Genomic DNA, 13,980 nt, shown 5'->3' with positions numbered 1-13,980 from the left:
TATCTCGCAATTCTGACTTTATATCTCGCAATTCTGACTATATCTCGCAATTCTGACTTTATATGTCGCAATTCTGACTTTATGTCTCGCAATTCTGACTTTATATCTCGCAATTCTGACTTTATATCTCAATTCTGACATTATATCTCACAATTCTGACTTTATATGTCGCAATTCTGACTTTATATGTCGCAATTCTGACTTTATATCTCGCAATTCTGACTTTATATCTCGCAATTCTGAGAAAAAAAATTCAGAATTGAGATAAAAAGTCAGAATTGTAAGTTATGAAGTCATAATTGTGAGATATAAAGTCAGAATTGTGAGTTATAAAGTCAGAATTGTGAGATATAATGTCAGAATTGAGATATGAAGTCAGAATTGTGAGATATAGTCAGAATTGCGAGATATAAAGTCAGAATTGTGAGATATAAAGTCAGAATTGCATGATAATATTTCACAATATTGCTGCATTCATTTTTACTGTATTTTGGTTCCTTGCTGAACATAAGAGACTTTGAAATGCATTAAAAAATTCTTAATTATTTCAGACTTCTTACCGGTAGTGTAAGGCAAAATAATAATGATAAAAAATATAACCCATTTAAAGATTAACATTTCAAGTAGTACGGCCTAAAGCAGCTGCCATAAGAATGGTTTTCTGGTACGATACTGTAAGGATATCACTTGTTATCACTTGTTTTTCAAAATCACTTAAAACCGTGTAATCGTGCACACACTAAAGGGATGAGTTTTTAAGTGTTTTTAAGTACTTCAGCAAGCAGAGACAGATAACATTACGCTCCACTTACACTGCGGCCAGCTGTCTGCCGTCCACCAGCGCGGCTCCAAACTTCACCCTCCAAACCAGCCGTTTTCCATGATGAATACCAAACCCAATTAAACCTGACCCACTGTTGACAGCCCAATTTTTCAAAGCCTACCTTGATGTTTGTGTGCGCTGGCCTGACTGTGATTCTATTAAGTGCGGTTTCCTGAGTGCGGGAATCTCGACCTGCACCTTTTTCCAAGCAGCGCTGGTCGGATGGCTCGATTCAACATAAGTGGCAGGAAGTTCAGCTGTAAACTGTTTATTCTCCTAATTGACCTGTTAGTTGAGCGAAGGCATTTATCTGTGACATAACGGCCCACTGATGTCTCTCTGCTCCACGGACCGGCAGGGAATCACAGCGCAGAAGTCAATCACATGAGCACAACGGAGTTGATGCAGGAATGATTGTGATGTCGATGTTGGGGGTCTGAAATTCATTGTTAAAACCCTTGTATTATGTTGCAGGTCTTTTTGAACTGAAACACAAAATTGAGTTGTCAGAAGTACTGGTTAACTTAGGATTTTTCATGATAATTTCAGGCTAATTTTCGGCTCATGAACATGCCTGCAAAGTTTGACACGTTGAGGTGTTGTGGAATGCATGTACAAAATTTTGATGTTTGCGGGTCACTTTGACTCCCAATTTCATGGTTAACTGCAGCTGCACAGACCCAAAATAGTAAAAAAAAAAAAAAAAAAGTATTTTTTTATGGCAGTTTCTCATCTACCCTCTGAGAGTATTTAAATTTACATTTATGCATTTGGCAGACACTTTTATGCACAGAAATTTACACTTGAAATTACATTGAAGGCATATATTTTTATAAATTCAAGAACGTTAATATCGCTGGAAGTCAAATGCATGATTTTGCCATTTCTAGCACCATGCTCTACAATTTTAAACATTATTTTCAAATAAAAAAATCTAAATTTTTCATTTTAAATAAAAAACGTAGTTATGATACTGTTTATAAGCATATTTTTTGAAAACAAAGGGTTAAAAAACAGTTAAGTACAGTTTTAAAAATAAATTGTTGTAATTTGTGAGAGGTATTAATGTTTAAGCTTGGTTGTGCCGCTAAAAAAAAAATACAAAAAGGTAATTGCGACTTTTTATCTTGCAATCTCTTGCGACCTTTTTTTTTTTTTTTTTCAGAATTGCATGATATAAACTCGCAATTGCGAGTTATAAAGTCAGAATTGTGAGATAAAGTGCAATTTTTTTTTCTCAGAATTGCAAGAGAAAAAAAGTTTTTATTTTATTTTATTTTAATTTATTTTATTTTTAAATCTTGATCCAACAATATGGAAATGAAAGTAATGGCAAAAAAAGTCAGAGATCACTGGCGGTTTCATTATGTTTAAAATCTGCAAAAAATCATGCTGCATTTTTTTGTGCAAGATAACAAAACAGTTTAATTCAGTTTAGTTCAATTCACATTTATTTGTATAGCACTTTTCAAAACACATATCGTTTCGAAGCAGCTTTACAGAGAAATACATGTTTCTACATTACAATTTAGAGTAATCTGTTATCAGATGTGACTGTATCAAAGTAATGCCCATTTGTCCAAATTTGTACTGTCCTATGATGATACAAATCATGCAGTTATCATGTATTAATTTAGGCAGAAACGATGAGCTCATTAAAGCAAATATTACAAGTCTAATTTGAGTCATTTTGGCATGAAGGTAAAGTTTACTTTAGGCAAAGAAACCAAAAATAGTAGTGCTAAAATAAATTCTAAGCTTTTCATTTTGAATGTCTGAAACCCAACGACTGTTTTTTAATTGTCACACTGGTAAGATACTGTAAAATTAGCTGTTTATCAAACACATCTTGTCATGTCTAGTTCCATTTGAGTCATGCATGTCTGTTGTATTTCTAGATGCATGCATAATAAATGATTTAGTTCACCTGGAGCAATGTTTAGTGTTGTTTCTAACTGATTATATATTGTATAAGCTCATCAATCATTCCATACATCAAAGGTCATTGTGTTCACCATATGTTTCCCTTTAATAATGGCATGAATAACTGCTCTTCTTTGTCTGAATGATGGTGACACTGATCAACAAAACACTGGCACCTTCATTCAAACCTGTTTTGACTAAATCAACCTAACACAGACTATAGCACTTTGAGAAAGACTAAATTTCACTGTTGTGTAAGTTTCAGAAGAACCCAGTATGTGTTTTATGGGAAATATTTATACTCTTTTAATATGGTGCAAGGCAGATTTTATTGAACTGGGTGGGGAAGCACATAAAACGGTGTATTCTAGCACACAACAGATGTGTAAGAAGCTCGAACTGGAAAAAGTTTGGAAAACAGCATTCTCACAAATGTTTTCCACCCTCACAGATGGTGTGCGGTTTAATAGGAATTCTGGCGACGGTAGTTTGTTTGTCATAGTCACGATTACCTGTAACAGGTTCATGTGAATTCATGTGAATCATGTGTGGAAGTTTGCACTTTTTTTTCAGGAAGATATATGTGGAAAAGTAATCAATATAGATTAAAAGAAGGCTCTGTGTGTTAATCTGTTCTCTCTCTGCTTGTGTATTTGTAGTGTTATTGGTGCAGATGCAGGCAATGGTATCCGAGTTTTCCTCCCGGATATCGGAATGTTCATGGCAAGCCTGTCCGTCTGGCTGCTGTGCAGAAAGCTGGTTCACAAGCGGCCGAGTGAGGAGATGGCCCAGGACAACCACGACTTTGAGCACGAGGAAAAGGTGGGTCAGAGTTACGACATGCCTTATGGAGTACTTAAACACACACCTGTGTTACTCAAACCTACACGCATGCACACAAACACAGAGAACATGTGCTCTCCAGACGCGAGGTTCAGCTGTCACCTCTGCTGATGGGATTCATGTGCTGCGGTCTGACGCATTTCAAACATAATGATGAACGTTCATGGAACTTTCCAGCATTATTGGATACTTATCATATAATCATATCATATAATTAGGGAGTTCTTATGATGATGATGATGATGATTATTATTATTATTATTATTAATAATAATAATAATAATAATAATAATTAGTCTGTTTTATGATCAATTTATCAAACCCAACTCTACCAGCTGAGCGCATCTTATTTAATCTTACAGTAAGAAAACAAGTGCCTTGGACAATATTCAAGTATATACTTTTGTGTTATTATTCAAATATATTTGACCTAATAATAATAATTTCTATTATTATTATTCATTTGTTTTTTATTATCAATTGATCAAACCCAACTCTACCAGTTGAGCGACTGTAAATTTAATAATAATAATGATGATCATAATAATAATAATAATAATTATAATTTGTCTGTTTTATTAAAAAAATGTTTTACTCTATAAGTTGAGCTACTGAACTTAATAATACTGTGATTATTAATCTTACTTGATCTTAATGTGATTATTAAAGGTGCAATATGTAAAAATTTTGTCCGCTAGAGGTCGCTAGAGGCCTATTCAAAACAAAGGCGTAGCTTGATGTCGGCAAGTTTGAGTTCCGAATCTTGAGACATGTGGTCTTCACCTCAACGGACGGTGGAAACAATAGGGATAGGACTCTGGAAGAAATCATGTTCATGGATGCGATTATTAACGTTACTGTAGTATGAAGCAGAGCAGGACCGTGTGTTGTGGAGCTGAACGAGGCCGCTGGAGCGATTGCGCAACACGCCTCACGAGCAGCGAAACTTTTATTATGCCACAGTCGCCGGCGCTGCTTGCGCTTTTCCGGTCATGAGTATGAGGTAACACAGCTCTGTTTATCATATTAGATACATTTTGAGAGTGTTGAAAATTATGTTATAACGTTACTCTGTGAGTTCGCTCGGTGGCTGCTGCGAGACACTTGTTTGAGACACATTGCGGTAAGATAGATCGATATTAGAATATCATATTAAATGTTGGATGGCTTGTGTTGATAAATGGCATGCAATTAATTTTAAAACGTATCGTATGATGGAGAAAATGCTGTATTACTGTTACTAAAAATAAAGCTGCATCTGATTATGCTATGTTAGCTACTTCACAATATAGTGTTTTTCTCTGAGGCATGGTAAAGCATGGGACTTGCAAAATATCAAGAAAATTAGATTTAAACAATAAGACTAAACGTGTTGAGCTATATAACAACAATTCGTTTTATGTCTATAATTGTAACCAATTGTTCCCTTGCCTATTAAAACATGTAATATATTAAAGCGTCTTTGGTGTTTCCATGGTTTTTACAAAATAAAACTGGAAACCGAGGGTAACGCGGGTATGACGCCATTGACAGGCGACTCCTCACACGTCCCGGAGCCTTGGTTAAAATTGCAATTTTTCTAACGATTTACAAATAGTTGGAAACATTTGGGATATTGTAAGTACTCAAGTGAACAAAATATAAAACACTGGCCTAGTGGTTTTTGGATATTTTACTGCAAAAATCTTACATATTGCACCTTTAATAATAATCACAGTAAGTGTCTGGGACAACAGTCAATTATACACTTTTATGTTATTGATAAAATATATTTGACCACATTATAGTAATAAAAATAATAATGTATTATTATTATTATTATTAATTTGTCTGTTTCATTATTAATTTATCAAACCCAACTCTACCAGTTGAGCTACTGTAACTTTAATAATTTTACTACAAGTGCAAATAGCCTTGATGACAAAGTCTATTTACAGTAACTCCGCCCACCATTATCTGATTGAGCAAAATTACAAAAGAAATACTTCTGACAGCAGAACCAGTGACATGGAGAGTAAGACAGGTGGTGTTAGCTTTTGACGCGATCGACTTCAGTTCGAATGCACATTTTACCAAACTCATTCTTCTCCCTTTTCCCATTGCATGTTAACTAGGAGAGGCATTTATTTTAAATAAAAATTAAGAAAATATTTGAAAAGTAGAAGTAAAGCGTTTAAAGATTATTTAATCGTGGGAATAAAGTGTTTAACGGGTAGGGTTAGGAGTAGGTGTAGGGTCCATGTTTTCATTTGGTCACACTTTAGTTTAGGGCACAATTCTCACTACAACTAGTAACTACAACTTTTGCCCCAGTAAACTGCTAATTACTGCTTATTAATAGTTAGTAAGGTAGTTGTTAAGTTTAGGTATTGGGTAGAATTAAGGGATGTAGAATATGGTATATATGCAGAATAAGGCATTAATATGCACTTTATAAGTACTAATAAGCAGCCAATATCCTAGTAATATGCATGCTAATAAGCAACTAGTTAATAGTGAGAATTGGACCCTAAACTAAAGTGTTACTGAACATTCATCTTACATAATAAAATAATTTCTCATAAACTCAAAAACAGTCAACAGGATAATGTAAAGTCAGCAATTCATTATCACACACAAAAAAACACATTTATTCTGCAACATTTATCCCTTACATGATTATGATTGGATGAATTTCAAGTTTGCATGTAGTGCCAACCAGCAGCAGAAGTGTTGTTAAAGAACTTTACTATGTGAAATGCCATAATCACATTTTTGTGAACCCCACCCCGGTAACAGCTTTCCAAATTTTTATTTTCCCAGAGTGAAAATCTTACAAAACTGTTTTTTTATGAGATCAGGTTTATGTTATTGGATGAGGAGAGGCAAGTTCTTTGACTAGACTTGTAAACCAGCTCATAAGTATATTATATTATCACGTATCAGCTTGATACCATCAGCTTTCCAATATCTAAAGCAGGGGTTCTCAAAATTTTTGGGGCCAGGGACCCCCTATAGGGTAGAAAATATCTGTAAATATGCACTTTTCAATAATACTACATTTTCTGGAAAATAAGCACCTGAGTAGTCACACTGGGTCAAAAGTTGTTGAGAGATAAAAAAAAAAAACACAGATAAATAGCATTGCTGTATCACATTTTATTATTACATTCAAAAATAATGTAAAACACTTTTAAATTAAACACATGTGTAAAAACCTTTAAATGTCTACTTTTTACTTATCTATTCTGCTTATCTTTGGAATATGTTGCAGCACATTTTAGATGATAAAAAAACATGACATCGTTCTATTGATCGTTCTATCGTTCTATCTATTGTTCTGTCTATCTGTCATTCCATCCATCCATCCATCCATCGATCTATCCATATTGTATTTTGTTTAAAGGTTGATGAGCTGTAATACTAGGAGATATAAATAAAGTGAGAAACTTTAGACTAGAGGTTTAAAGAATTGCTTCATGCTGTAGCTAAACGTTTACTGGTGTTTAGCAGTATGTGCTACTGTGAGCAGGAAGTTGTTTCCTGTGCTGAAGGCCATACATATGGAGCCATTAAAGCTAGATGGGGCTTATTGTTTGTTTGTGAATCTGTGTGAGATCATAGTTAATCTAAACCAGATTAAACAGAGAGATGTTCTTGAAATGGACTACAATACCACTTACTGCATACTGTTTAGTATATACTGTTTACTAATAGTATATGTAGTATGTCAGATAGTATATAGCATGCAATGATAAACATTTAAAAAATGATAGGTTTTTTGTTCTATTTTTATACTGTCAGTTGTTTGTTCATCCAGATTTTGCTTTGGAGAAAAGGCAAACAATTTTTACTCCGAAATTATTAGTAAAATTCACAATTAATTATAAAAGAAAAGACAAGCAACACATTGAGTTAAATGTGAAATTTTCAGGTAGAAAGACTGAAAAAGTATTTTCTTGTAAAATACACTCCAATAATTTATTAACAACTGTTCCACACTGCTTGCTGTGTTTTTATGTTTTTCATTCATACAGTAAATGTGCATAATTCTTGTATTCTGTGACCACACACAGGAGGAGATTGACGAGAAGGTGGAAAAAGATGACAATGACGATGATGATGATGACGATGACGAAATGCTGTATGACGAGGACTTTGATGCAGAAGATGAGGCGGAGGAAGAGGAGGGGGACGGAGAAGGCGTGGATGAGGAAGAGGAGGAGGAAGAGGTGCAGGAGAGCACAAAGATGAAGATTCTGCGCAGAGTAGCAGGAGTGGCAAATAAACTCAAAGAGATCATCGGTAACCTCATCACAACCGCTGGACAAGTGGTGGTTACCATTCTACTGGGATTAACAGGTGTGTATAGGTGATATATATTTTAATGTGAACTACCTTTCAAAAGTTTAGATGTAAGATGTTTTTGAAAGAAGTCTTTTCTGCTCACCAAGGCTGCATTTATTTGATCAAAAACACAGTGAAAACAGTAATATTGTGAAATATTATTACAATTTAAAACAAGTGTTTCCTATTTGAATATATATTTTAAAATGTATTTTATTCCTGTGATCAAAGCTGAATTTTCAGCATCATTACTCCAGTCTTCAGTGTCACATGATCCTTCAGAAATCATTCTAATATACTGATTTGCTGCTCAAGAAACATTTATGATCATTATGAATGTTGAAAACAGTTTTAGTGCTTCATATTTTTGTGGAAACCATGATACATTTTTTTTTTTTTTAAGGATTCTTTGATGAATAGAAAGTTCAAAAGAACATTTATTTGAAATTGATATATTTATAATGGTATGATATGATATGATTGCGTTTATGATATGTCTGGCTAATATTTCATAAAGCAAACAATAACAAATATATATTTTACATTAAAAAAATGCTTTTTTAACATTAAGATTTTTTTTTTTTTTTTTTGCATTATGATGAAGCACATACATACCCTCCATCCCCCAAATTTAAAAAAACCCTCATTGTTTATACTGTAATAAAAATAATCCTGTCTGTTTTTTAAAGGCGGTAACAAATGTACACTTTTAATTTTTTAATGTCTTTTCATTAAAATCTTTTTATGTTTAACCACGTGAAACAACAAATATTTTGTTGTTTCAGTAGAACAAGTGTACTTTATCATTTGAAAAATATATCATTAAATATAAAAAAAATATATTATGAAGATAATCTCACAATGCAAAAAACAACAACAAAAAATTTAATATTAAAAGAACATTTTGCATTACCAATTAATCATGCTGTCAGCAAAATACAAACCTAATCTTCCATAAGTCTAAATCTGTCTCTGTTCTGGTCTCCAGGTATCATGCTCCCCTCTCTGACGTCAGCCGTCTACTTCTTTGTGTTCTTGGGTCTGTGCACGTGGTGGTCGCTCTGCAAGACCTTCGACAAGCTCCTCTTCAGCTGTCTGTGTGTTCTCATGGCCATCTTCAGTGCTGGTCATCTCATCGTACTTTATTCCAACCAGTTCCAGTTCCTCCAGGAGGCCATCAGGCCCAACGACAGCTATGTTAGGTCAGAGACCGTCCTTTTCATCTATTTTGTGCAAATAACTTGCTCCATATTAAAAAGGCCATATTATGCCAAGTCTTGAGATTGATTTTGGGCTCTACTAGAATAGGTTTTCATGCTTGTATGTTCAAAAAACAGTATTATTCACATGCTCCTCTCTTCCTAGACTGTCAGTAACGCTCTGGGGTGCGTTTCCCAAAAGCATCGTTAGCCAACTAACATCGCAAGTTCCGTCGTTACTTACATAGTGCAACGATTTGGTGTTTCCTGAAACCATAGTTCAAACGAACATTCGCAAACTGCATCACAAACTTGTGTGGTTGGAACGACAGCTCTCAAGCTGTGGTTAGAAGCATAGTTTCTTGTTTTTATGACATGTGGACTTAATAAATCCTTATCTTGAGCAAAATAAGCAAGCTGACATTAAGTACAATGTATATCTTTTATTTTGAATATATACAAATGTCATTTATATATTTTAGTTTGTCAAGAGATTTAAAGCACCGTTTTTGAAGAGTGCTCTAGTACGTAAGAACAAGCATATGATTAAATCTGGAAATAAAGCAAAATAACTGAGGAAAATGAGAATTAGACCTCTGATGCCATGTCCGTAATTTATAGCAAAAATCTAGCATTAATTGGATCTCAAAAGGACTCATTTAAAGAAGTTATTACTCACCACCTGCGTGACATCATTCACCAACGTGGTTGAACGTCAGGTTTGTGACAATACGGTTTCGGGAAACAGTCGTGACTAGCTAGTTGATTTGTTCAACGATGCATCATACTATGGTAGTTCAGCAGCGAGTTACATCGCTGTTCGGGAAACGCACCCCTCGTTAGTTCCTGTTTCTATGAAGCCCCTTCTTCTGAAAAGAGCAATGCGCTCTGAATGGTCGGCTGCACCAGTGTGTTGTGATTGGTCGATCGGAAATGTCCCGCCCCTCAACATAATGACGAGTTTCAAACACTACTAACTAACCCATCCAGGCCCCGCCCCTTTATTCTGTGTATGCCTTGGGCGGGAATTATTTAAATGAGGAATATTGTGACGTGTTTGTTCCCGGAAAAAAACTCAAGGCTACAATGGAGGCGTTTCCCTTTGTGCTTTGTATCTTTGCAGATGTTTTTCATGCTAAAAGAGCAACTAATACTAAAGAAAGTTGAAAATGTAGAAAAGCACAATAGATCCTCTTTAATTATTTATAAATCAGTGGACTCTGAATACAAGCCTGTACGACAGTGCCAGTAATGCTATATAATATGTCATATGTTTAATGTCATCGTATGCATATTAATATGTACCTGCAGCATACTGTAAATAATGAATGAGTATTAAAATACCCATCATGCCCTGCAGCAAAACACAGTCCAATTTCCTGTGTCTGGGCTCTGATAGAAACACAGGGTTCACAGATAAATGATCCCGTATCCCATCTGTTCTCGTATGTTCTGACAAAGGGCCAGTCCACAAAAGACCTGCAGATGAACTGCAGAGGGAAATAAATATAGCTTCAGAATCATAAATGCATATCAGCTGAATGTTGTGCATGTATGCCAAAGGAATCACTCGTTCATTATTTCGTTTATGTAATAACTCTCCTGAAATAGATGCAGCATTTTTATGATGCAGTTAACATGACATTTTTATAATGTTTAATTATGCATTAAGGTAATTCCATACTTTTGTGTTAATTATTGTAGCGTAGATGTTGCTAAACTCACAATGCCCTAGTCTAATAAGCATAACAATTCATAGCACATACATACAAATATTGTATGTAAAATAGTACATTTTTAATTAGATTGGACAGTTTTTGGGATTTAATGATTTTTAAGTATGTTAAAAATTTAATTAAAAATAAAAATCGCTTGCTTATTCCCACCATTTTGGATATATTTTTTTCCACTGAACAGGTAAAAATCATAATATTATAACATTATAAATGTCTTTACTGTCAATTTACCACATCCTTGCTGAATAAAAGTATTCATTTCTTTTTCTTACTGACCCCAAACTTTTAAAAGGTACTGTAAAAAGCAATTGAGATAATTCTGCATTCAGTTTATTTTAGATTTCATACATTTTTACATATATTTCTGTGAAGAAATGTCTGGTGCTCTTTGTATTTTATACCAAAACCAAATTAAATAAATAAATAAATATTCTCATTACTGTAAAAAAAAAAAAAAAAAAAAAAAAATCATTGTTTGTACTGGAATTAAAATAAAAGCAGTAGAATAAATGCACTTTATAATTTGAATAATACATGATTAAATATAAAAATATGAGAAAAATCTCGCAATGCAAAAAAAAAAGTAAAAATTCAAAATATTTGCTTTAACAGTGGAAAAGGCAGCAGTATGTGTATATGTGTGTGTGTGTGTATATATATATATATATATATATATATATATATATATATATGAAGAGTTTGGTTCCAAAACGCTATAAATCCATTTTGATTAATTTGAGTAACAATGTATTTTCTTTACTAAGAAAGCGGCAAGATGAAAACCACTCTTTTCTGTTTGAAACTTTCACATAGCATCTTTTGGTTATAAAAACATTAAAAATTCAAATCTTGATTTTGATTTTCAAAGGTTTATTATAAAAACGGATTTTTAAAAAAAAAAAATGCCATTAATCCATCAATATAAAAGTTATTTTTCATATTGAAAATACACAACAAAGTAAGTTCATTCACATATATGACAGCCTCTGAACTTTGTCAATACGAATCTTATATACAGGCATTTGACTAAAAATACATTCAGCCGTCGCTCCCAAAATGAATTCAACGAGTCATCTTGTTAATGTTATAAATGAATTATGTCTCCGTTTGTCATTACCGATTACAGAGTATCTGGCGCCACTGCCCGGTTAAAATAAACACATTTGCCGAGTACATTGGTATTAAAAACGGCTTTTAAAAACTGTTCATGATTCAGTTTTGGGGACCGTGACAGAAGTTTGATGCTGTCGTGGAACAAACAACAGCCGGCATTTTTCCTCCTCCCGACTCGAGTGCCTCATCTTCTTAATCTCCTCACGTAAATGATTACATTTTGACGACTTGCGTTTCTTCCCCACCACAGAAACCGCCACAGGTTCATCAATGCCGTCAAAATTATTAATTTTTCTGTTTTTGTTGATCACAAAGTACAAAGCAGATAAGGAAAACTAGGACGCCTGGTGTTTTCAGAGCTCACCATTACTGTTTACAATGCGTGGTATGGTGCGCTGTGATTGGTTGAGCGGATATATTGCATTCTGCAGAGAACGGAGACTGGTGTTTGTCGCGTTTTGGAAAGAAAGGGAGAAAACATGACAGAATAACACAACAGATATCGCATTTTGTGCAAAGTTAATAAATGACTTTTCAATACCGACCAGATACAATACTGATTTTGGTGGAAACTCAATTTTTAAAAAAATTGCGTTTATTGCGTTTTGGAACCAAACTCTTCATATATATATATATATATATATATATATATATAATTTTTCACTTAACTTGTGGCAATGCATTGCCTTGACCATGACGAATAGATGCTACAGAGCAGTTTTCGAGCAGTTTCTGCATGTCCGTGATGCCTTAAAGTGCTGCAAAAAAACAGACCTCTAATGTGTATTTCAGCGCTAGTTGTCCTTCACCGGATATTTCCATCCGTATTCTAGATCTGCACAGGCTTAGCCTGTGTAAAGTGCCTGGTTATGCAGCAGTTATGATCTGCAGGTGCTGACGGACTGATTCTGCACCTATTCCTGCTCCGTCTCTCATGTCCTTGATGCTCTTCATGAGTATCAGTTCCATCGACTGTGTGCAGCCATTAGGTCTATGTATAGTCGAGTAGCCTTGTTTGAACTTCAAGTCTGTCCATTCTTTTGGCTGTAAATGTGTTTGTTGTATGTTATTTTCTCTAAGTAACACTCAAGATGGTGGCAGAAGAAAGTGTGTTCCTGATGTGTTTCTCTGAGTGATTTTAAATCAATTCAATGAGGTTTGCATTGTGGTTGTGATCGCAAGGTTAATTAAGACAACTCAAACTGAAGTTAGAAGTGCATTGTGGTCTGATAAACTCATTAAACTCAAACACTCTTAGTTATCAGCCTGTTTTACCTCCTTTCCTGGGATTCATAAATAGAGACCATAATTCCACACTTTTGTGCTAGTCTTCCTCATTTTCTTTGTAAAAGCAGTTTTGCCGTGGACGGTGTGTGTGTGTACATGTTGTAGTTGGAAAAGACTGTGGCCTAATTGTAGTTGATGAAAGACTTGTCGCTTTTGTCTGCATGCCTGTTGAATGACAGTGTTGACAGCCTATGCTTTCGACATCACTTCCTGTTTTTCCATTAAAATGGGCTGTGGTCATGTGATCATTTCTATCCCAAACACAGCAAGAGTAAGAAGACTATAAAAACACCCTGTAATGATAACATTAACGGTTGAATTTTTCTCCACAGTGTGTTTGGTATCTCCTCCATCATTCAAACCAACTGCTCCTCGACCTGGAAGCTCGCTGTCAACAGTGGTCTGAAATGGCACCATTTTGTCAATCCCATCATGCTTTTGGTCCTGTACTACACACTGGCCACCTTGATCCGTCTGTGGTTGCAAGATCCCATGATCATAGTAAGCCAACCGCCACTTTAAGATCAAAATAATGTGTCTTATAATGTGATCAAAAAAATATTAATAAAGGTACTGATATTTTAAGATGCAGTAAAATATTTTTTTAATTATTTTGGTATATAGTAATAATTTGAATGCATTTACTGCCAAAAAATTTATTTTTCTCTTATTTTCTAGTTAAAAATATCAAAATATTTTTAAACAATATAATTTAAATTTATTCCATTAG

The 13,980-nt window shown here is 34.3% G+C and overlaps 1 protein-coding gene across 3 annotated transcripts in view; it reads left to right on the top strand.

Moving 5' to 3' along the window:
• Window positions 1-13,980, top strand: part of LOC127523379 (piezo-type mechanosensitive ion channel component 2) — a 102,700-nt gene that overhangs the window by 25,017 nt on the left and 63,703 nt on the right. For all 3 annotated transcript variants that reach the window (XM_051914020.1, XM_051914029.1, XM_051914011.1), the window contains exons 5-8: window positions 3,406-3,568; window positions 7,645-7,930; window positions 8,904-9,117; window positions 13,583-13,751. In XM_051914020.1, the coding sequence (XP_051769980.1) occupies window positions 3,406-3,568; window positions 7,645-7,930; window positions 8,904-9,117; window positions 13,583-13,751 (832 nt within the window). The remainder of the gene's footprint in view (window positions 1-3,405; window positions 3,569-7,644; window positions 7,931-8,903; window positions 9,118-13,582; window positions 13,752-13,980) is intronic.

Source organism: Ctenopharyngodon idella, chromosome 2 (genome assembly GCF_019924925.1).
Source record: "Ctenopharyngodon idella isolate HZGC_01 chromosome 2, HZGC01, whole genome shotgun sequence".
Taxonomy (NCBI): Eukaryota; Metazoa; Chordata; class Actinopteri; order Cypriniformes; family Xenocyprididae; genus Ctenopharyngodon; species Ctenopharyngodon idella.
This window is presented reverse-complemented; position numbering and strand designations above follow the sequence as displayed.